Here is a 25,195-nt window from a genome sequence, read left to right as displayed (position 1 = left end):
GCAGTGAGAAGACCGCGTACCACAAGAAAGTGTAACCCCCACTCACTGCAACTAGAGAAAGCCCATGCCCAGCAACAGACTCAATGCAGCCAAAAATAAATAAAAAATAAATAAATTTTAAAAATTATAAGAATAATAAAAAATAAAAACAAAATTAACTCAAAACAGGTCATAGATCTCAGCATGTGATACACCACTTTAGTAGAACAAAGGATGGAAATAACAGTATCATCTCAATTGATGCAGAAAAAGCATTTGACAGAACACAAAAAAACCAGTTGATTTTCCAGAGACTAACAATGAACAACCTAAAAAGGAGATTAAGAAAACAATCTCATTTACAATAACATCAAAAAGAATAAAGTATTTAGGAGTAAACTTAACTGAGGAGATGGAAGACTTGTACACTAAAAACAATAAAACATTGCTGAAAGAAATTTAAAAGACACAAATAAATAGAAACCATCCCCTATTTGTGGATTGGAAGACTTAATATTGTTAAATGTTCCTACTACCCAGAGCAATCTATAGCTTCAATGCAATCCCTATCAAAATCCCAATGGCATTTTTTGCAGATGTTAAAAAAAAAGAAAAAATCCTAAAATTCATATGGAATCTCAGAAGACCCTGAATAGCCAAAACAATCCTGAGAAAGAAGAACAAAGTTAGAGATCTCACACTTCCTGATTTCAAAATATATTACAAAGCTACCATAATCAAAACAAGGTAGAAATGGCACAAAGACACATAGACCAATGAAACAGAATAGCAAGCCCAGAAATAAACCCGCACATGTATGGTCAAATGCAAAAGGGTTCCAAGACCACACAATGGAGAAGGATAGTCTTCTCGACAAATGGTGTTGGGAAAACTGGAAATCCATGTGCAAAAGAAAGAAATTGGACCCTTATCTTGCAGGAATCATGCAGGATGGTGGTGTCCTGGGCATCTGTGGCACAACAGTGTGCATGTGGTCAACAATATTGTACTGTATACTTGGAAGTTGTTTTGAGAGTGAATTTAATGTGCTATGGTTTTTTGCCACCAAAAAAAAAAAATTTTGACTGCTTCTTATATAGTTACATATACCCACCATATGGACCCAGCAGTGCACTTCTAGGTATTTACCCAAGAGAAGCGAAAATGTATGCCCTCAAAAGGACTTGCACACAAATGTTCATAGCAGCTTTATTTACATTAGCCAATCACTGGAAATAACGCAAATGTTCATCAGTTTATGAATGGATAAGCAAAATGTGATATATACATACAGTGGATCACTGTTCAGCAATAAAAAGGAGTGAACTATTGATATAGGCAACATCGTGGATAGATTTCACAATAAGTATACTGAGTGAAGGAAACCAGACACAAAAGAGTACATACTATAAAACTGCCTGTGTATAAAATTATAGAAAATTCATCTTAATCTAGAGCCATAATTCTCCACTGGGGGTGATTTTGCCCCTCCAGGGGGCATTTGGCAACGTCTGGAGACTTTCTGATTGTCATAGCTGGGGAGGGGGTAGCACTATTAGCATTCAATAGATAGAGACCAAGAATACTATGAATCATCCTGCAATTCCCAGGACATCCCCCCTGCGAGGAAGAATTCTCCAATCCCAAATATCAATTATCCCAATGTTGAAAAACACTGATAAAGAGTTATAAAAAGAAAAGCAGATCAGGTGTTAGCTGGGTCCAGGGACAGGGGGAGGGAATGACTATAAAAGGACATGAGAAAGCTTTGGGGGGAAATAGAAATTTTTAACATTTCAAATAAACACCATCAGGATAGTAAAGGTGGTTGCAAGAGTACATCCACGCATTACATCCCTCAAAGCTCATCAAAACTATGATTCAATAAAGTTGACTTAAAAAAACAGTTTGGAAGAGTGGAGGAGCAGGAGGGTGTTACCCAGAGCTCCTGAGCACGCTTCCACTTTTCTGATGTTGCCGGAGCTGTCTTGCTTCTCCTGGGGAGACCGCCAGCACTGAGTAGGTGATCAGGATCCTTCTCCCCTGATTCTACTGAAAAGCACTGTCAACACTTCTGGACCCCACAGAGACCTGCCTGAACCAGAGCATAAGAGCTTCCCTCTTCCTCCCACCTTCCAGTCTCCTTGGCAGGACCTAGGAGAAAGCCAGCTGGCAAAGGAGTCTGGGAAATGCAGTTCCCAGCCTTCTAGCTCCCTATGAAACAAGAGAACACAGAGGGCAGAAAGGAGGCACAGTACCTATGGACGAGATCTGGCACTTTGCTGTGGTTCTCCGTGTCCTAAGCTACAGCCAAATCAAACCATGCACCTGCCTTGTGCTCTGGTGATAACTAGTCAAGTTGGTTCTCCTGAAAGAAATGCCTCATCTCCATACTTCCAGTGCTAATCAGATCTCACAGCTGCTTTACATGTAACCTACTTCATGAACCCTCTGGGTTACCCAGTTGGAGGTGAAATTTACCTCACTTTCCTGTTTCATTCGCATTTTATTTATACCTCTCTTTTAGCATATATCATCCTGTATTAAACTTATATAGACACAAGTCTGATTCCTTTTACTAGATCAAATTCAATTTAAAAGCAGAGACTGTGTTTAGTTCATCTTTTTTTTCCTCCAAAGGTCATCAATGGTGCTGTGTACCTAATAAATGTTCGATAAATTCCTATTGAATAAATAAGTGGTAAATAAGTTGATGAATGAATAAATGAAGTCTATAGATAATTTTATACAATTGCAGAAATGGATATCTGCATGGTATCTGCCTATCTCTCTAAATCCATCTGGTAGCATTCCCTTTTTTATTATTTTTTCATTCAAGTCATATTCACATTTATCAAGAGCCTTCCATATACCAGATACTATGCTTAATGCTTAAGGTTTTATGTGGGTAGTACAATTTAGGAATTGTAAAATAGCTGTTAACAACATAAATGTTGACTAGATTTTGCCTTCTTTCCTGCAAAAACTAATGTAAAACTAATGCAAAAAAATCACATTATCCCTTCTTTTTGCTCTTAGTAAGGAATTACTCAATGAATGAATTGTTAATGAAATCATAAGAAGTTTGAGCAATTGGAGAAAATCTTTCTCCTGCTGGGTGAAGTGTCACAGGGAAAGAAAACCAATGATGAAGAGGTAAAAGCAGAGGGTGAAATCCTAACTTACGATCCTATTTAATATCCAAATTTCCAGGGAGTTCTCCTTTACCAAGTCAGAATAAGAACAATGCTTTAAACGTCCCCAGGTGAAAAAGAATTTTCCTGATTTGAGCTCACCATGTCTATACTTATGGAGCAAGCACTTTAAAAGGCAAAAGTGCCAGTTATATCTGAACAACTCGAGGAGTCACTCGGCCAAGTGGATGAGTTGACGTTGTAAGCCTGGAATGCTTGGTTCTCTAACGTGACCAAACATTGTCTTTGGGAACAACCTAGCAGCCAGATAGAAATCTAGCAGCTGTGCCATTGCAGAATAGCATAGCTGTCAACAGCGCTGGCTGTTGCGTTAGGATTCCATTTCTGCCTCTTCCTATGTTATTGACCGTGGACAAGTTGACGTCCCCTGCAAAATGGGAAGTAGTCATTGGGGTAATCATCCACCTACTCCACAGCACCCTTGTAAGGATGACATACATAACATGTAATTGCTTAGAACAATGCCTGGAACATAGGAAGCAGTCCTACACTCCAGCTGTTATTATTAACATTATTGCACAGCCTCTGAAGAAAGTGACACAAAGGCCTACCATTCTCACAGCAGAAGCCACTCATAAGAGGGAAAATTTAAACGAAACTGGAAGTTTATCTCCCCAGAAATTCTTGTTAAGCAAAAGAGAGAAAAGCAAGGAACACATGTGAAAGGAATACATTTCCTTATTGGAAATAAGGAAATAATAAAATAAAGGAAATAATAAATAAATAATAATAAATAAATATAAATAATAAATAAATATAATATAAATATAAAATATAATAAATATAATAATATAATATAATATAATATAATATATATATAATATATATATAATATATATAATATATATATAAAATATATATATAATATATATATTATATATATAATATATACATTATATATATAATATAATAATAAATATAATATAAATATAAAATATGATAAATAATAAATAAATATAAATAATAATAAATAAATAATTAACTCTGCGTTTGAAATCAAACTAACTTTCCCGCTTAGATTACGACAGGGAGTATATCAGCAGTGCTCCAACCCTAAGAAACCTTAATTCTGAAAAGAAATGAAAAGACAGCAATATTGTAAGGCAGCCAGTCTGGTTGTATGTCTCCCCTATGGTGCTTTTGTATAATACAGGGTGATCGGAAATGTCCTATTTTCAAAAAGGTAAGCATCAGTAGCAACAGACAGAAGGATGCTGTTTTTCCTTAAAAACTTATTTTTCAAGTACATGGGGGAAAATAAGCTTTTATGTGACGCAGAACAGTTCCGAGCATGTGAACATCAAGCCTACTGGAGAATCGGGACACCTGGGGGATTATATTCATCACCCCCTTATTTTCTCTCAACACAGAGAACACTTATTCTGAGGGCGATGTTTGTTAATTCCTAACAGAACAGGACTTATTCCAGCCTGCTACGGCTCCATGCCTCCTTTCATAAATCAGGCAGTAGGGTAGATATCAAACCTCATTCTGGGATGGATAATTTTCTGCTTTAGCTGTGAATAACCATCATATAGAAACAATTAAGTAGGAAAGCAGTGACTTCAGATGAAAAGTGTCCTGTCAAGTTAATAAAACACATGGTCAGTGAAATGTAAACCAAAAGATGCATTTTTTTAATAGAAAGCCAAGCCACTCTTGTTGCAGGCAGCAATATGTTCTTCAGCTTACCCAGGATGGAAAACCTCTTAAGTGAATGCTTCTCAGCCTTTTGTGGTTTCTGTAAGAAGCTGGTGAAAGCAAACCCTCTCACCAGAAAAATGCATAATTGCACGTAACCACAGAAGTGTGTATGTAATTTTGAGTACCTGGACTCCCCCAAAAGTCCACTAATCCTCAGACTAAGAATCTCAACTCTGAAGTATAGATACGGTCAAGTTTGTGGACGCTGGTGTCAGGCAGGCCTTGGTGTCAATTCTGGATCCAACTCTTACTGCCATGTACCTTTCTGAGCCTTCGTTTTATCACCTGAAAATAGAAATAATCATTCTTCCTATGTCATAGGTTAATTGTGAATATTCAATCTATGTAAAGCACTTAGCATAGTCCCCGGCATATACTAACAATAAGCACTAATATTGTTATTAGTTAATAAAATGTAAAACCTGGCACCCTATGTGTCCACAGAGGGACTTCAATTCAATTTCACTGCTACAAACGTCGACCAAGTGCCTCCTGCTTCTGAAAGAGTGCGGTGAGATTCTGAAATGGGAATGTTGACAATGGGTGGCCCTGAGCCAGCGAAGTAAGATAGGCCCGATGTGCCCAAGACAGGACAGGCCAGATCTCAGGTTAGAAGGAACTTTAAGTCATCCAGCCCCACCGTTACAGACAGTTATATCAAACCCCCAGCAGAAGTACAACTGCAATGTCCATTTCACAAAGGGAAACCTGTGACTCTTTAGGTAACACTTTATGTATTAAAGAGGAAAGGAATAAACCAAAGATATTAATCACGTATGGACTAAATGGAATTAATAAAAACAAATCCCACCACTAAGAATTTTTTGGTTAACCACAGTTAGCCTCCTGATGGATTTTACTTCGAATTAAATGTGGAAATATGTGAAAGCAGTAGTGATGGATCAACAAAATCGGTCACAAAGCTCCATTTAAAACAGTGTTTTCTGCTCACCGTCTCATCAGATGCTCTTCAACACTGTGATAAAGAGATTCAAGACGGAGCATTAGATGACTTGGGATCAGTCTTTAAATCCACCAAAATACCTTCTCTATGCTGAAGTGAATAAAACATAAAAGAAGCAGACTCATAGAGAACAAACTAGTGCTTACCAGTGGGGATGGGGTAAGGGGCAGTTTAGGGGTGGGGGGGTTGAGGCACAAACTGTTGGGTATAAGATAGGCTCAAGGATGTATTGCACAACACAGGGAATATAGCCATTATTTTGTAATAGCTGTAAATGGAAAGTAACCTTTAACGTTGTATAAAAATAAGAAAAGTAGTAAAAAGTAAAATAAACTATTACTTCAATTTGTTCTCTTACCTCCATTCCTATTACAACAAGCCACCACCATGTTTCATCTGTTTTGCTGCAGTGTTTTCTTCTGGATTATCTCCACCCTTGACCTACCAATCTGTTCTTCACTTAACAGCAAGAGTGCTCTTTTAAAATACTAAGCAGATCATATTACTCCCTGTTTAAATTCTCTCAATGTCCTTACAATGCATGAAACCAAGAGAAGAAAGTGTGTCAAGTAGGTATTATACTACTGTGTCAAAGGGACTAAGGCTTTTTTTTACTTTGTGAAATAGGAATAATAATACCCACATCAAAGGGTTATTGTGAGAATTCAGTAAAGGCCAATGTTATTTTTGCATTCATTTTATATTCGCTTTTGCAGGGAAGAAGATAAAAATCGGTGAACATTTATATTGTTAATTGTTACTTTACACTCAATTAGTACCACCTACAGAGAACCTTCTAAATGTTTTAGTGTCAGCATTTTTATTTGTCCTCGAAGTAAAACATCTGCCTTGATTAAAGGATAAAACCCTGCTTTTAAAAATTACGGAGCAAACCAAATTCAATTAAAAACACAAGACAGGGCTTCCCTGGTGGTGCAGCGGTTGAGAGTCCGCCTGCCGATGCGGGGGACGTGGGTTCGGGCCCCGGTCCGGCAGGATCCCACGTGCCGCGGAGCGGCTGGGCCCGTGAGCCATGGCCGCTGAGCCTGCGCGTCCGGAGCCTGCGCTCCGCAACGGGAGGGGCCACAACAGTGAGAGGCCCGCGTACCACCAAAAAAAAAAAAGAAAAAAAAACACAGGACAGACTAAAGAATAATTTCAGATGTCTTCAGATCATTTTTTAAAGTTTTGGCATGGAAAATGAATAGATATTGTGGTTGATGCAATGTCACATCATGAAAATTGCACCATTTTTGGCAAATCTCTATTTTTATTGGTTTGAATTCATCTTTGCCTAGAGCAGTGCAGGACAATTTCCAAAATAGCATCATGAGTTCAACAGCCCATAGTTATAGCAGTCCCCACAGCCCTTTTCTTTTTCAGTTCACACATTCTGATTTAGAAAACACCACGCTGAGAATGAATCCTTGAAATCTGCTGAGGCTGGGTGGCTGAGAAGATAGGAGTGTAGGTGAAAAGCTACAGGTACAGTAAGCTATCTCTACACAAGTCAACTCTTATCTGTGCTTCCTTTTGTACTAGCTCCATATGAAAGCTATAAGATCACTCCATCGTGAGCTCTTCGGTTGACTTATAGTTTACTTGTGAGCTGTCATTTTTGGCTTCTTGTGAACTAAATTGGTTCTTGGACTATTGCCCAAAAGAACAAGAAGAAGGAGAAGGAGAAAGAGGGGCAGGTGAAGGGGGAAGGGAAGGGAGAGAATATATCTCTACAATACAGCCCTCATTTTTTAAGTTTTTTATATAATTTTTAAAGGTTACACTCCATTTACAGGTATTACAAAATATTGGCCATATTCCCTTGTGTTGTACAATACATCCTTGTAGCTTGTCTTACACCCAGTAGTTTGTGCCTCCCACTCCCCCCCATCATGACCCTCCCCCTCTCCCCACTGGTAACCACTAGTTTGTTCTATCTGTGAGTCTGCTTCCTTTTTTGTTGTATTCACTAGATTGTTGTATTTTTTAGATTCCACATATAAGTGATATCATACAGTATTTGTCTTTCTCTGTCTGACTTATTTCACTTAGCATAACACCCTCCCAGTCCATCCATGTTGCTACAAGTGGCAAAATTTCATTCTTTTTTATAGCTGAGTAGTATTCCATTGTACATATATATGTATATATATATCACATCTTTATCCATTCAGCTGTCGCTGGACACTTAGGTTTCTTCCATATCTTTGGCCCTCATTTTTTATCTCCAGGAATAAGAATATTTCAGCTTTCTTTACACCTCAGAGTAGTGATTTCTCCCATTTAGTACATACTTGTACTAAATATACACTAGCAAACCTTCTTTTTAAGAAAAAAAAATTTTTAATAGAAAGCAACATGTTGAAGGGTTATGACAAAAGAAAGACAATTCTTTCTGTAATTCTATTAAATAATTATTTATTGAGCACCTGCCATGTATGAGGCACTGTGCTAGACTGGCATCAGCATATACATGAATAAGCTGTAACAACTGGAAAGGACTCTAAGATACCTAGTCCAAACTCTCATTTTATAGACATTTAAACTCTAGTCCTAAAGGAGAAAGTGACTTATACAAAGTAACATGTGTGGTTACTTATAGCCGAGACTAGAATATAGTCTCCTAAAGTAAGATAGGATCCCAGTTCTCATAAATATAATTTTCAGTATATAATTTTCTCATTGTAAAAGTGGTGCTTACAGAGAGCACTGAGTAAAAAGAGTGGATTGAACACATGAAATTACTTCCAGCCACTCCTAAAACCCCACAAAAACTATAGCAAAGGGATTTTTGTAAGGCATAGACCAACATGGACAGGGAAAATGTATAAAGAGACACAGGTAACATTTGGGCAACTGGGAAAAAAATAAGGGGTCATTGACCTAGTGGACCTAAAAATCAGAGCGAGGTCCTGTCTCTGGCTGTGCAGGTTGTGTCCTGCTGAAATTCAGTGCCCACTGCTCACTCAGCCTCCAGAGTGAAAGCTTCCTCCAGGTGGTGCTGAGTGCAGCCTACACAACAGCAAGCCACAGCCCTGCGGAGAGAACAAGGGCGAAGCAGGAAGGGGAGGACTATCCTAGTTTGCATCAGAGAATTCCCCAAAGGTCATGGATGGAAGGTACCAGATGGCTCTGGAGAGGAGGATAAATGGGAAGGAAGTACACACAAAAAAAATAAAGATGGGCTATATGTACAGATATAGATACAGATATAGATATAGATGTGGATACAGATAGAGATACAGATATTTAGCCAGCCTACAATGTATATGGTATGAGGCAGGAATCCAGTTTCACCCTTTTCTAAATGACTAGTTTTATTGAATTTTTGTTGAACATCACCATTTTCAAAGACTAAATACTGTACTTCTATCTTCCAAGATCTGCTTCCAAAGTTTTATTCTACCCATTGATCTGTCTACACTTCTACGAACCTCATGCACTTTTGGGTCTGGGAAACATTTTAGATCTCAGTCTTTAGGTATATCCCTGTGAAATACCTCATTTCTCTAAAACTGATTCTAAGACCATAACTCTTTGTTAGTTCTCTGTTTGTCTCCTTTTAAACATCTGAAGAATTCACTACCCTTCATGAAAATCATATATTTTTCTTAACTGCACTTCAACATGAAATAAATTATATCAATGATTATGAGAGCAAAAGTGTATTATAACCATCCACATTCTTTAGCACTTAGATGTTTTGTTGGTGTTTTAATTGCATATTTCTTCTGCAGGGTAATGGAACGTACAAGATCTTCTGGTTTTAAAGCTGCCTTATAGGCATCTGAGCTCCCCAGCCTCCCCTGTTCATACTCCCTAGCTTGCCTCTGCATCCCAGTCATATTTAAATACAGTCTGATGTCCATCTGCGCAAGGCTTCCTATCACCGGCAGCCATCTGTGCATGCTATTGCTAGTGCTTAAAAGATTCGTCCTTCTCATTCATCTGGCTAAAATACAAGTTATCCTATAGGACTCAGTTTAGATATCGCAGCCTGTGGGAAGCCTTCTTTGATTCACTAAATAGTTATGTAGCCCCGTTACCTGCTCCTATAAAACCGGTACATCTTCCAGCAAAGTGCTTATCCTGTTGGGTGGTAATTGACAAGTAAATGGTCTGCCTGTCTACTGGACAGTAAGCTCCTTGAGATCTGGAACTGCCTTGCTCTCACCTATCTCTCTACAGTTAGCATAAGCCTTAGCACACAGTAGGGACTCAATAATTATGTCTTGAGTGAATGAATGATATCTGTTCATTGCAGAATGGTTAGGAGTAAAACTAAATTTTTTTAAAGAAAAGAAAATAATTATAAACCTGAAAACGTGAGACAACTCTTATTAACATTTTTGGTCTTCTTGCTTCTACTTAACTTTCTCTGTCGATTTCACTGCACTACAAACTCTCTGGAAACATCACTTTAGTGATTATAACCAGAAGATTGTCCTTCAGAAGAAATATAGTTTACTGAGATATTTTTTATTGTTGGACTTCTTGCAATGTTTTGCTGCTATAAATAATGCTTAAATGAATAGTTTTGCATCTCTGATAATTCCTCTATAATGCATTCTGGAAATGAAATTACTGAGTGAAAATTTCACAGTTCTGAGTACAGTTGATCAAAATACCTACCTCAATGTACCCTTAACTGTAATACACTCTTTTTTAAAGAGTGAAGATTTCATTAAAAAAAAGAATAGCTTCTTTTTACCTGATATTTATTGGCCATTTATATTACATTTTTTGTGAACTGTGTAACAGTAACCTTTACCCATTTTTCTGTTGGACTCTTAGTTTTTCTTATCTATTTAAAAGCTCTCTGTTAAGAATACAGTCCTCAAAGATTGGTTCAAGATGGCGGAGTAAGAGGACGTGCTCTCACTCCCTCTTGCAAGAGCACCGGAATCACAACTAACTGCTGAACAATCATCGACAGGAAAATACTGGAGCGCACCCAAAAAGATACCCCACATCCAAAGACAAAGGAGAAGCCACAATATGATGGTAGGAGGGGCGCAATCACAATAAAATCAAATCCCATAACTGCTGGGTGGTGACTCACAAACTGGAGAACACTTATACCACAGAAGTCCACCCATTGGAGCCCCACGTCAGGCTTCCCAACCTGGGGGTCCAGCAACGGGAGGTGGAATTCCTAAAGAATCAGACTTTGAAGGTTAGTGGGATTTGATTACAGGACTTCAACAGGATTGGAGAAACAGAGACTCCACTCTTGGAGGGCACACACAAAGTAGTGTGTGCATCGGGACCCAGGGGAAGGAGCAGTGACCCCATAGGAGACTGAACCAGACCTACCTGCTAGTGTTGGAGGGTCTCCTGCAGAGGTGGGGGGTGGCTGTGGCTCACCGTGGGGACAAGGACACTGGCCACAGAAGTTCTGGGAAGTGCTCCTTGGCATGAGCTCTCCCAGAGTCCATCATTAGCCCCACCAAAGAGCCCGGGCAGGCTCCAGTGCGGGGTCACCTCAGGCCATACAACCAACAGGGAGGGAATCCAGCCCCACCCATCAGCAGACAAGCAGATTAAAGTTTTACTGAGCTCTGCCTACGAGAGCAACAGTCAGCTCTACCCACCACCAGTCCCTCCCATCAAGAAACTTGCACAAGCCTCTTAGATAGCCTCATCCACCAGAGGGCAGACAGCAGAAGCAACAAGAACTACAATCCTGCAGCCTGTGGAACAAAAACCACATTCACAGAAAGATAGACAAGATGAAAAGGCAGAGGGCTATGTACCAGATGAAGGAAAAAGATAAAACCCCAGAAAAACAATGAAATGAAGTGGAGATAGGCAACCTTCCAGAAAAAGAATTCAGAATAATGATAATGAAGATGATCCAGGACCTCGGAAAAAGAATGGAGGCAAAGATTGAGAAGATGCAAGAAATGTTTAACAAAGACCTAGAAGAATTAAAGAACAAACAGAGATGAACAATACAATAACTGAAATTAAAAATATACTAGAAGGAATCAATAGCAGAATAACTGAGGCAGAAGAATGGATAAGTGACCCAGAAGACAGAATGGTAGAATTCACTGCTGTGGAACAGAATAAAGAAAAAAAAATGAAAAGAAATGAAGACAGCCTAAGAGACCTCTGGGACAACATTAAATGCAACAACATTCGCATTATAGGGGTCCCAGAAGGAGAAGAGAGAGAGAAAGGACCAGAGAAAATATTTGAAGAGATTGTAGTCAAAAACTTCCCTAACATGGAAAAGGAAATAGCCACCCAAGTCCAGGAAGCGCAGAGAGTCCCATACAGGATAAACCCAAGGAGAAACACACCAAGACACATAGTAATCAAATTGGCAAAAATTAAAGACAAAGAAAAATTTTTGAAAGCAGCAAGGGAAAAATGACAAATAACATACAAGGGAACTCCCATAAGGTTACCAGCTGATTTCTCAGCAGAAACTGTACAAGCCAGAAGTCAGTGGCATGACATATTTAAAGTGATGAAAGGGAAGAACCTACAAACAAGATTACTCTACCGAGCAAGGATCTCATCAGATTCGATGGAGAAATCAAAAGCTTTACAGACAAGCAAAAGCTAAGAAATTAACCACCACCAAACCAGCTCTACAACAAATGCTAAACGAACTTCTCTAAGTAGGAAACACAAGAGAAGAAAAGTCCTACAAAAACAAAACCAAAACAATTAAGAAAATGCTCATAGGAACATACGTATCAATAATTACCTTAAATGTGAATGGATTAAATGCTCCAACCAAAAGACACAGGCTCGCTGAATGGATAAACAAACAAGACCCATATATATGCTGTCTACAAGAGACCCACTTCAGACCTAGGGACATATACAGACTGAAAATGAGGGGATGGAAAAAGACATTCCATGCAAATGGAAATCAAAAGAAAGCCTCAGTAGCAATACTCATATCAGATAAAATAGACTTTAAAATAAAGAATGTTACAAGAGACAAGGAAGGACACTACATAATGATCAAGGGATCAAACCAAGAAGAAGATATAACGATTATAAATATATATGCACCCAACATAGGAGCACCTCAATACATAAGGCAACTGCTAACAGCTATAAAATAGGAAATCGACAGTAACACAGTAATAGTGGGGGACTTTAACACCTCATTTACACCAATGGACAGATCATTCAAACAGAAAATTAATAAGGAAACACAAGCCTTAAATGACACAATAGAGCAGAGGCATTTAATTGATATTTATAGGACATTCCATCCAAAAACAGCAGATTACACTTTCTTCTCAAGTGCACATGGAACATTCTCCAGGATAGATCACATCTTGGGTCACAAATCAAGCCTCAGTAAATTTAAGAAAATTGAAATCATATCAAGCATCTTTTCTGACAACAACGCTATGAGATTAGAAGTCAATTACAGGGAACAAAAACCATAAAAAACAAAAACACGTGGAGGCTAAACAATACGTTACTAAATAACCAAGAGATCACTGAAGAAATCAAAGAGGAAATCAAAAAATACCTAGAGACAAATGACAATGAAAACATGACAATCCAAAACCTATGGGCTGCAGCAAAAGCAGTTCTAAGAGGGAATTTTATAGCAATACAGTCCTACCTCAAGAAACAACGAACATCTCAAATAAACAATCTAACCTTACACCTAAAAGAACTAGAGAAAGAAGAACAAACAAAACCCAAATTTAGTAGAAGGAAAGAAATCATAAAGATCAGAGCAGAAATAAATGAAATAGAAACAAAGAAAACAATAGCAAAGATCAATAAATCTAAAAGCTGGTTCTTTGAGAAGATAAACAAAATTGATAAACTATTAGCCAGACTCATCAAGAAAAAGAGGGAGAGGATTCAAATCAGTAAAATTAGAAATTAAAAAGGAGAAGTTACAACAGACACCGCAGAAATATGAAGCATCCTAAGAGACTACTACAAGCAACTCTATGCCAATAAAATGGACAACCTGGAAGAAATGGACAAACTTAGAAAGGTATAACCTTCCAAGATTGAACCAGGAAGAAATAGAAAATAGGAACAGACCAATCACAAGTAATGAAATTGAAACTGTGATTAAAAATCTTCCAGCAAACAAAAGTGCAGGACCAGATGGCTTCACAGGTGAATTCTATCAAGCATTTAGAGAAGAGCTAATACCCATCTTTCTCAAACTCCTCCAAAAAATTGCAGAGGAAGGAACACTCCCAAACTCATTCTATGAGGCCACCATCACCCTGATACCAAAACCAGACAAAGATACTACAAAAAAAGAAAATTATAGACCAATATCACTGATGAATATACATGCAAAAATCCTCAACAAAATAGTAGCAAACAGAATCCAGCAACACATTAAAAGGATCATACACCATGATCAAGTGGAATTTATCCCAGGGATGCAAGGATTCTTCAATAAACGCAAATCAATCAATGTGATACACCATATTAACAAATTGAAGAATAAAAACCATATGATCATCTCAATAGATGCAGAGAAAGCTTTTGACAAAATTCAACACCTATTTATGATAAAAAACTCTCCAGAAAGTGGGCATAGAGGGAGCCCACCTCAGCATAATAATGGCCATATATGACAAACCTACAGCTAACATCATTCTCAATGGTGAAAAACTGAAAGCATTTCCTCTAAGATCAGGAACAAGACAAGGATGTCCACTCTCACCACTCTTATTCAACATAGTTTTGGAAGTCCTAGCCATGGCAATCAAAGAAGAAAAAGAAATAAAAGGAATACAAATTGGAAAAGAAGAAGTAAAACTGTCACTGTTTGCAGATGACATGATACTATACATAGAGAATCCTAAAGATGCCACCAGAAAACTACTAGAGCTAATCAATGAATTTGGTCAAGTTGCAGGATACAAAATTAATGCACAGATATCTCTTGCATTCCTATACACTAATGATGAAAAATCTGAAAGAGAAATTAAGGAGACACTCCCATTTACCATTGCAACAAAAAGAATAAAATACCTAGGAATAAACCTACCAAGGGAGACAAAAAACCTGTAGGCAGAAAACTATAAGACACTGATGAAAGAAATTAAAGATGATATCAACAGATGGAGAGATATACCATGTTCTTGGATTGGAAGAATCAATATTGTGAAAATGACTATACTACCCAAAGCAATCTATAGATTCAATGCAATCCCTATCAAATTACCAATGGCATTTTTTATGGACCTAGAACAAAAAAATCTTAAAATTTCTATGGAGACACAAAAGACCCCGAATAGCCAAAGCAGTATTGAGGGGAAAAAACAGAGCTGGAGGAATCAGACTCCCTGACTTCAGACTATACTACAAAGCTACAGTAATCAAGACAATATAGTACTGGCACAAAAACAGGAATATAGATCAATGGAACAAGATAGAAAGCCCAGAGATAAACCCACACACCTATGGTCAACGCATCTATGACAAAGGAGGCAAGGATATACAATGGAGAAAATACAGCCTCTTCAATAAGTGGTGCTGGGGAAACTGGACAGCTACATGTAAAAGAATGAAATTAGAACACTCCCTAACACCATACACAAAAATAAACTCAAAATGGTTTTGAGACCTAAATGTAAGACCGGACACTATAAAACTCTTAGAGGAAAACTTAGGAAGAACACTCTTTGACATAAATCACAGCAAGATCTTTTTTGATCCACCTCCTAGAGTGATGGAAATAAAAAGAAAAACAAACAAATGGGACCTAATGAAACTTAAAAGCTTTTGCACAGCAAAGGAAAACATAAACAAGATGAAAAGACAACTCTCAAAATGGGAGAAAATATTTGCAAACGAATCAATGGATGAAGGATTAATCTCCAAAATATATAAACAGCTCATGCACCTCAATATTAAAAAAACAAACAACCCAATCCAAAAATTGGCAGAAGAGCTAAACAGACATTTCTCCAAAGAAGACATACAGATGGAGAAGAAGCACATGAAAAGCTGCTCAACATCACTAATTATTAGAGAAATGCAAATCAAAACTACAGTGATGTATCACCTCATACCAGTTAGAATGGGTATCATCTGAACATCTACAAACAACAAATGCTGGAGAGGGTGTGGATAAAAAGGAACCCCCTTGCACTGTTGGTGGGAAAGTAACTTGATACAGCCACCATGGAGAACAGTATGGAGGTTCCTTAAAAAACTAAAAATAGAACTACCATATGTCCCAGCAATCCCACTACTGGGCATATACCCTGAGAAAACCATAATTCAAAAAGACACATGCACCTCAATGTTCACTGCAGCACTATTTACAATAGCCAGGTCATAGAAGCAACCTAAATGCCCATCAACAGACAAATGGATAAAGAAGATGTGGTACATATATACAATGGAATATTACTCAGCCATAAAAGGGAATGAAATTGGGTCATTTGTAGAGACATGGACGGATCTAGAGACTACCATGCAGTAAGTCAGAAAGAGAGAAACAAATATCGTATGTTAACGCATGTATGTGGAGCTAGAAAAATGCTACAGATGAACCGGTTTGCAGGGCAGAAATTGAGACAGATGTAGAGAACAAACGTATGGACACCAGGGGGGAAAGTGGCGGGGGGGATGGTGGTGTGATGATTTGGGAGATTGGGATTGACATGTGTACACTGATGTGTACAAAATGGATAACTAATAAGAACCTGCTGTATAAAAAATAAAGTTCAAAAAAAACCGAATACAATCCTCTGTGAAATTTTTGCAGATATTCCCAGTGTGACATATACCTTTGATCTTATTTTTCACGTTTTTAATATTTTTATAATTTTATACACATTTATCAGTCTTTTCATCTGTGAATTGCTCAAGTACTTTTCCATGTAGCACTTCTTGCCTTACTTAGAGATGTTAGATATAGTTTCTTCCTACTTAGATATATACTTATAAGATATATTTTCCTCTGGCTTCATTAGTTTCTTTTGTTTACATTTAACTTCTTGACCCATTTAGAATTTATTTGGGGCTGTAGTGTGAGAAAAGTCTCTAACCAGACTTTTTTTCTTTCTTTTTTTTTTTTTTTACAAGGTAGCCTAATACCTTCTCTTGGGCTTCAATGAAATGTTATTAAAGGCAGTTGTATTGAAATAATCAGCATCTGAAGACATAGCTCAGTGTTCACTGTGAACTTTGTTTCCCCCACCAGGTGAGCAGGAGCCAGCTATAAGCAGTGATTCTGACATCTCGCTGATCATGGCAATGGAGGTTGGACTGTCTGATGTAGAACTTTCCACCGACCAAGACTGCGAAGAGGTGAAATCTTGAAATGGCGAATATAGAAAAAAGGGATGATAGGACCCAAGGGGAAGGAAGGGAGGAGTGCCCCAAGACTGGACCAGGCACGTGCACCTCCAGAACACCTTGGCAACTCCAGGGCACTCCACACAAGAATGGTACCGAAAAGCAACATCCAAAGTCACGTTCATCAGGACGCAGTTTCTCCGTCTCTACAACAGCTCATGGCCTTGGCACCTTTGAAGTTGAAAGCTGATTTTCTCTCCCATGTCCTTGTAGACACACACTTCCGAAGTTCCTCAAACAGACTGAAAAGACGCTTTTAGGGCTTCTTAGTTTCATTTCAGTTTCTTGTTTTCCTATTTGGGGAATGTTGTTGATTTCTTTGGCGCTTTCTTTTTAAGGACTACGTGTAGTTTATGTTCACTCTTTTGTTTTTCCTTTGATTCGCTCCAGCTTTTGTACAGAGTTCTGTTTAGAAGCATCGGTTCCTGCTATGACCAGTTTGTATTCCATCTCTGAGATTAATGGCCTTGACCTCTCAGCATGAAGTGTGCATGGCTTTAGGAAGTGCCTCAGCACCTTGAAACAGTCTAAGGCCAGCTTCCATTTAGAATCTAAATTCTTTTAAGTGGATCTTGGAAATGCCAGCTGCCAGAGACCCCAACACCAAGCTCTGAATCTGCTGAGGCCACTGCTAATTTTTTTCAGCTACACACACTGGCTTCCACTTGCCAGGCTCTGTTAAGGACCCACGTGACTTGAGAAGGAAGCTCTAGGGAGGCACTTCAATCCATCTGATTCTTAACAGTCTTTGGCTGAAATTCTGAACTCACAAGTTCCCACTAGGGCATTAGCACCATTCTCCGTGGCTGTAGGGCTTGTCCGTCACTGGGACTGCAAGCCCAAGCCTAGTTTTCAAACCAGATACCGTATACTCTTCCTGAAAGCAAAATGTCTGTTTCCCCAAGGCTACAGCAGTCTTTTGTTACCTCCACAAATGGGTTCTGCAGGAGATGGAAGCTTTAGAAAAGATCCAGTCGTCTTTGGATCCAACACAGTGAGGGCTGCAGTAGCATCTAGGTCTTACCTTAATTCCAATATGCTTCTGTTCAACCTCGCCAGACCTCGAGGGAGGATTTAGGTAAATCCTTAAGAAATTGCTTCCCAGGGCTCCCCTGAGTGCGTCTAGATACCAAGTGAGAAGAGAGGTGTGATTTGATAAACCATTTGATCTAAAAAGTACAGCATGGGAATTGTTGATGTCAAGTTTCTCCTGACTGAGAGAGAGACAAAGAGGGAAAGGAAACGAGGTATCAAAGGGAATTCTAAAAACCCACGGGTGTTTTTAAACTGTTTGTTTTTATTCTTTTTTTGACAGAGGTGTGCTACTTTTTTCAGTGGGCAATTTTGTAATACACTGAGACTCTCCAGATGCAGGGATGACTAAGGCAGTGTGAATAGCTTCTCTGGACCATTAGATGGATCACTTCGACATCCGCGAAAGGCCATGCTGCTGCGTGGGTTACCTGTCAGAGAAAGCTGCTCTCACTGAGTTATTTATGTATGTGATGAGGCCCTTCTGTCTCGCTACATGCATACTCATGCAAGAACAGAGTTTTGTTCTGCTGTAAGAGCTTGCTGCCTGCTGGAACACGGTGTATGTGTCAAGGGAGACCCCTGGCTGCTCTTTTTTCACCACCTTGAACAATTTCCTATTTGACGCTTTCTAAGTAGGCAGCAAGGCAAGGAAAATGATCACCACCTTCACAAATGTCACATCTCTCTGGGAGTGCAACACTTGCAGTAATGAAATCCAGGGTCTCCAGGCAGGGAGACATGAAGGCAGTGCCAAATCAGGAGTCAGGAGGCGTAGATGAGCAGTGTGTTTGCTGGGCCTTGGCTTCTCCATCTGTAAGTGAATGAGATTAACAAGATGATGCCCGGGCTTCCCTGGTGGCGCAGTGGTTGAGAGTCCGCCTGCCGATGCAGGGGACACGGGTTTGTGCCCCGGTCCGGGAGGATCCCACATGCCGCGGAGCGGCTGGGCCCGTGAGCCATGGCCGCTGAGCCTGCGCGTCCGGAGCCTGTGCTCTGCAACGGGAGAGACCACAACAGTGAGAGGCCCACTTACCGCAAAAAAAAAAAAAAAAAAACAAGATGATGCCCAAGCCTCTTTCTGGTCTTAGGACCACTAATGAGCGTTTTGCTGCGGGATCCATTTTTGACAAAGAGCTATGACATATAGCAGGCTCTCTACCTTGGGGAGGCACAGTTACTTGACACGTAACGTATAACAGCTTTTGGGATGTGGCACTCTTGCGTGGCTGAGACGATCTAAATGACTGAATTTTAAGTGCAAGTAGGAGTTGTTTTGTTTTGCCTTGTTTTAAAAACCACACTTAGGGCTTCCCTGGTGGCTCAGTTGTTGAGAATCCGCCTGCCAATGCAGGGGACACGGGTTCGAGCCCTGGTCCGGGAAGATCCCACATGCCGCGGAGCAACTAAGCCCATGCGCCACAGCTACTGCAGCCCACGCACCTAGAGCCCATGCTCCGCAACAAGAGAAGCCACCGCAGTGAGAAGCCCGCGCACCACAACGAAGAGTAGCCCCTGCTCGCTGCAACTAGAAAAAAGCCCGCGGGCAGCAACGAAGACCCAACGCAGCCAAAAAAAAATAAGAACAAAAACCACACTTAGTCACAGAGTTTGCAGTCTCTGGATACTTTCAAATCCTCCTTCTCGGTGTGGAATTCTTCGTCTCCAGGTATTTCTTTTTCCTGGTCAGCAAAGGCCTGCACCGCCGACCTCTCCCTCAGTCGGCTTTGCCCAAAACAAATTTTGTTATTAAGTCAAGGGGAATTAGAAGGACAGTTCAACAGCAAAGGAAATATAAATTGTATTCCATGCCCAGAGAGAAAATGCCTTTTGGATTGATGGGTGTTCTCTGTTCCTGCGAGCGACCGGGTAGATCAGGAATCGGTTGCTTATGTGCACTGTGGCCCTGCAGCCCCTATAAGATGCTGCATAGCGGATGAGGGGCCCAGCTGGCCAATCTGAGGCCTGTGGACCTGACCCCAAGGAGGTTCTGCTGCAAACTCGCTGAGCCTAGAAGTTTCTCCTTTACCAAAGGTTTGTTTCTGAAGAATTTCCCTATGGCTTTGGTAGTTTTAAACAAACGACAACAAAAAAGGTTAACTGGCACAGGACGTGTTAAAAAAAAAAAAAAAAATAGAAACAATCCTTCCTCCACAGCCTTCTTCACCTTCTCCCCAACGAAGAAGAAACTCTGACCTGGGGCCCTGGCAGCTCAAAGAGTATCAGAGGGTGTGGGAACCTTCTAGAGGTGTAGGCAGACTTGATGTGTATTTTTCTTTAGTGCCTAGACCAGCACTGTTCAACAGAAATATAGTACAAGTCCCACATGTAATTTTCAATTTTCTACTGGCCACATTTTTAAAAAGCAAAAGGAAACAGGTAATAGTAACTTAATAATATCCTTCTTTAAGCCAATATTATTGTTTCGACACATAATGAGTGTAAAAAGTATTCGTGAAATACTTGACGTTCTTTTTCCGTACTAAATCTTCTAAGGGCAGTGTATGCTTTACACTCACACACGTCTCCGTTCGGACTGGCCATTTCTGCAGCTGTCAGCCACGTCACATGGCTCGTGGCCACCTTGGACAGCGCGGGGCTAGAGCTTCTCCAACATTCTCACGAGATTCCCTGACCCTCACAGAGTAAAAAAAGGTTAAAACCTAATTACCTCCAGAAAGAACTGGACTCCACCCAGGCCATCTAATGAGAGGCCTGGAGATCCATCTGTTTTTTATAATGAGTAAATATGAGGACCATCCTTTCTGAAATTTTTGCTGGATCTTTCTAACTACACCACTGACGTCCGTGACCGTTTTCTGTTGCTTCCTTGACCAGTTGTTTTTTAGCAAGTCACACAAAGCATGTTGATTTGGTGCTGAGACAACATTTTATCCTTCACTTCCACCCTTGGACTGATGTGTGGTACTCAGGAGCCAAAGAGAAACCCAGACCCGTCATCCAACTTTACCTCAACCCCTGGTCCGCCTTCTTCCTGATTGGCAGAAGGTCTTTTCCTGGTCCCAGGGCCCCATAGCCCCACCACTATAGCTAAAATGCCTGGATTTGTGGGGGGGGGAAGTGGGAAGGTACATATTGACTCCAAATACAAGACTTTGTGTAGCCTTCTCAATAGAGAAGGAGTCTCTGGGGCTTGTGACCATCTGGCCCCCAAGTTGGTGAATTATGACCACCTGCAACTCAGAAGCCAGATCTCAACTTGGAAGTAAGCGTCCCTCTTAGACCCCAAGGCTGTGGGCAAGAAAAGGAGCATCTCCATTCCCTCAGAATAATTTAGAGTCCCCCCTAGGAATTGCTACGTCCTACGTGGCCAGTCCCTTTGGGAAGAACTGAGCCCTGATCATGAATAGAGCATAGGAATACTGATTTCATCTCTAGGATTTGGTCACCCCTAAAATGTCAACTCCATCATCTAGGCAGGGAGTGGTGGAGAGTTTGGAGAAGGTAGAAAGTTAGAAGTAGCAAAGGCACCTACCTTTTCTGGCATCACTTAGTAATGATCATGACCATGGCGTCCAATCTTTGTCCAAAGAGGTTTTGTTTGTTTGTTTGTTTGTTTTGTTTTGTTTCGAGCATTTTCCTCATTCTGATGGAAACATCCTGGGTGTTTCTGGGTCTGGATTTGGTCGTATCAAACCATGGTACCCAGGGGTTGATGCCGTTAGTGCTCTGACATCCCTGAAGCTGCCATCCTTTCAGAGCCAAAGATGATGACAGCCTATCTTGGGACTCTTTTACCCCCACCATGTTCATTATGTTGAGATGAAAATTCTTGCAGAGCGTAAAAAATAAATGGCATTTAGTTGTCCATTGAATGCATCACCTTGACCAAAAACAAAGAAACCTCATTAAATCAAAACCCCTTCAGAAAACCTGAGATAGAGTCACAGCCTCTGAGAAGGGAGGACCCAGGACACCCCCACCCCCGCCGTGATTCTAGATAGAGCCCCTGAGTTCATTTCTGGTAGCTTTTTTTAAACAGACTCCCACTTAGATTTCTTACCCTTTTTTGTCTGGGTGTGTCTCTATCTCTGGATCTCTCTGACTGCCTGTCTCCTTCTTTGTACACACACCCACACACATATCCTTTTCCCACCTTTCAGGACAAAAAAAAAACCTTAGCGGCTCTGGATCTATAGGGTGGTCACTATTGTAATTACCGTTGCTCCTGTTGGCATTTTTTTACTGTGTGGCAGTATCTCTTTTCACTTCTGACGAGGAAAACCAGTGACTATAAATTAACTTCCTCTGTAATGGGGTTTGCCTCATTTTCACTTCTCATATCACTAATTTTATCACAAACCACCTCTAGCTATTGCCTTTTTTTTTTTTTTTTAAGGGTTCCTTGCCAGAAAAGTCTCTGAGGTAAATAATGGCAAGGTAACAATTCCAGAATGCTGTCTAATCTCTAATCTTCCACCTCTAGCATTTGTGACCTTCTTAGTTCACCGCAGGCCCTCCCCACCACAGGGTTAGGATTTCTTGGAAAAACATGTGGGCTGTATGGTATCCGATGTCCACTCCTGCTTTTAACATCTTGGCACGAGAGTTTGCTCTTTGTAAGTGATCTGAGAGGCCACTTCTTCCTTAAGACTGAAAAAGAGGCAAAAAAAAAAAAAAAAAAAACCACCATTCCCCTAAAGTGAAAGACACACAGACTCTTGTGCAGTGAGTGCCCTGCAGTCAGAGAAGTCCCTCCTCTGTGCTATTTGCATGGCCGGGACTGAAAAGTACATTTGATGGTGGCAATTAAAAGGTGGTGGAGATACTTACCCGCAGGAAGTCAGAAAAGAGGATGGCAGGGTATGAACATGGATGCTCTTCCCGAGTCCACGAGCATCCCCTAGCTTTAGAGGTGACCTGCTTGGGGGAATGTGTACGTCTTAAGGAGTTTAACGCTCATGAGTTGAACACTCCTGATTGCAAAAGAAGGTTGGGATTACCTGAAAAATGAATTAATTCTGAGAAGCAGGTGTGAATTTCTCATCACTTACCTCTTCCCTTTCCCTGCTCCCCTCCCCATCTCAACTCCAGGCCCTTTGTAATAGGAACAATAATTTATAAAGACCCATAGATCAGTAGCCATGCTCTCCCCTTTGAGCCTTTCCATGGCACTAGATTAATCATCCCAAAATTCAAGCAGTGATTCCAGACCCTGGATGTAGACCCTTAATTATCAAGCCCTGTAATTGCAAAACCTGCTCATTCTACAAAGAAGCTGCTGAGGTCATTTACATCTCTCTTTGCATACTCTGAATGTTGCCTGCCTTGCATGCCTCATGATCAAGTGGCTTCTTCAGGAACCTCCGTGATCAAAGACCTTCTCATTCTCGTGCTACTGTTAACATTTGTACTTACGACCGAGCTATTCTCTCTCTGGCCACCTGATAAATACTTGTTGAGGATAATGATAAGGCAAGAATATACACCTCTTCAGAGGTTCTGCCGGTCTGAACGGAGTGAGGGAGAAAAATCTGTGGAGAAGGTAACTCAACCTGAGTTACCTAAAGTCATTGCTTGACAGAATGTCTGTGGTCTTGTCATCCTTACTGAAGTGAAGGGCTTGGAGAAGCGGGAAAAATGTGGGGACCATGTGTACTGTATACACCAAAGACCAATCACCATCCAAATGGACACATGTTTCTTCCAGTGACGAGTTTAATTTTCTCACAATGTGCTCATAAATAAAAGTGAGGGTGGTTTGCTTGGTCGAACGAAACTGTGAAACGGGGTTTTCTCTTGCAGGCTTGTGATTGACCTTACTAAATCCAGAAATCTAAAACAATGTCTCATGGCCTTAGTACCGCACCATCTTGAAAGTCTAGCGCTTAGTCCCCTTTTCCCTCAAAAGTTTCAGACAAGTCGAGCGCTTTATTGAACTCAGAATATTGTTCTCTTGGAGAATGTGAAGATTTTAAATAGCCAAAGAATTTTCATGTATAAGAGCTCATTAATGACAGCATATCCTGCTCTTTTGAAGAAAATACCAAACTATTGCCTGTAGTAATAGATAGTGGAGCAATGGAAGAATGACTATTAACGAAAGGACTTTTCAGTCTGTGTTTGTGTTGGCGTCTATGGTACTTAGTGTTAAGTGGGGTGTTATTGCAAAGGGGCAGGGTGCCCTCTGCTGGAATTCTCGCCATTATTCTTTGAGCCAGCTAATTTGACTAGGGTCACCATTTCCTCAACAACGAGTAGTGATTTGCCTTTCATCGTACAGTTTCCTCAGTGGTTGAGAATTTGGTCCACATTTGTCAAAAGAGGAAGGAATGTCACAAACTCTGAAAAGTTGGAGGAGGAGCCCATGGAAGATCTGTCAGCAGCCCCTTTCTTCTGCAGAATGCTGAAAGAGTATTGTTCTCTCTGTTTGCAAAGAAGATGCCTCTGGCTGGAATGTTTGTGCAGAGTTATAAGGCAAGGGCCTAATTGTTTTTGTAACGTTATCTCAACTTTTTTCTTGTCAGATTGCAAAGGAAGATCAATAAACAGACTTCTTTCATATGAATGTAAATGGTGTGAAATACTCACGTGTTTTGTACATGTACATAATAATATATTTACTTCCTGCTTTCACATTAGTAATCTGAAATGGTTGTACCATTTTATAATTAGAAAGAGATGTAGGGTTGGGGGAGGGAAGGGAGGGTTGTTATTTTTATAGTGGGATGTCCCTTATATTTAGAAAATGGAGTAATTTTGTACTTGTGAAAAGTTACATTCCATTCATTTCCTGAAAAAAATAATGGGTGTTGTCTTTTAAAATGTTCATGAGCTGGGTGTAGGATTATTCTAGTTTCCAGGGGAGCCTCCCAAGCAGTATATATGTGACACTGATTTTGTGGACTGCAGATCATGACCAGCAATTGCCAGCTCACTAATGTGAAGAAAACAAAACAAAACAAAACAAAAACCAACTTATTTAAACCTCTTTGTATAGAGCACATTATTA

At 40.1% G+C, this 25,195-nt stretch overlaps 1 protein-coding gene across 2 annotated transcripts in view; it reads left to right on the top strand.

The window, feature by feature from the left end:
• The window catches only part of RNF150 (ring finger protein 150), a 244,096-nt gene extending 219,339 nt beyond the window's left edge, over positions 1-24,757 (top strand). For both annotated transcript variants that reach the window (XM_067035574.1, XM_059067523.2), the window contains exon 7: positions 17,036-24,757. In XM_067035574.1, the coding sequence (XP_066891675.1) occupies positions 17,036-17,154 (119 nt within the window). In that variant the 3' untranslated portion in view covers positions 17,155-24,757. The remainder of the gene's footprint in view (positions 1-17,035) is intronic.
• Positions 24,758-25,195: the final 438 nt, after the last annotated feature.

The sequence above is a fragment of the Kogia breviceps genome, chromosome 6 (genome assembly GCF_026419965.1).
Source record: "Kogia breviceps isolate mKogBre1 chromosome 6, mKogBre1 haplotype 1, whole genome shotgun sequence".
Lineage (NCBI taxonomy): Eukaryota > Metazoa > Chordata > Mammalia > Artiodactyla > Physeteridae > Kogia > Kogia breviceps.
This window is presented reverse-complemented; position numbering and strand designations above follow the sequence as displayed.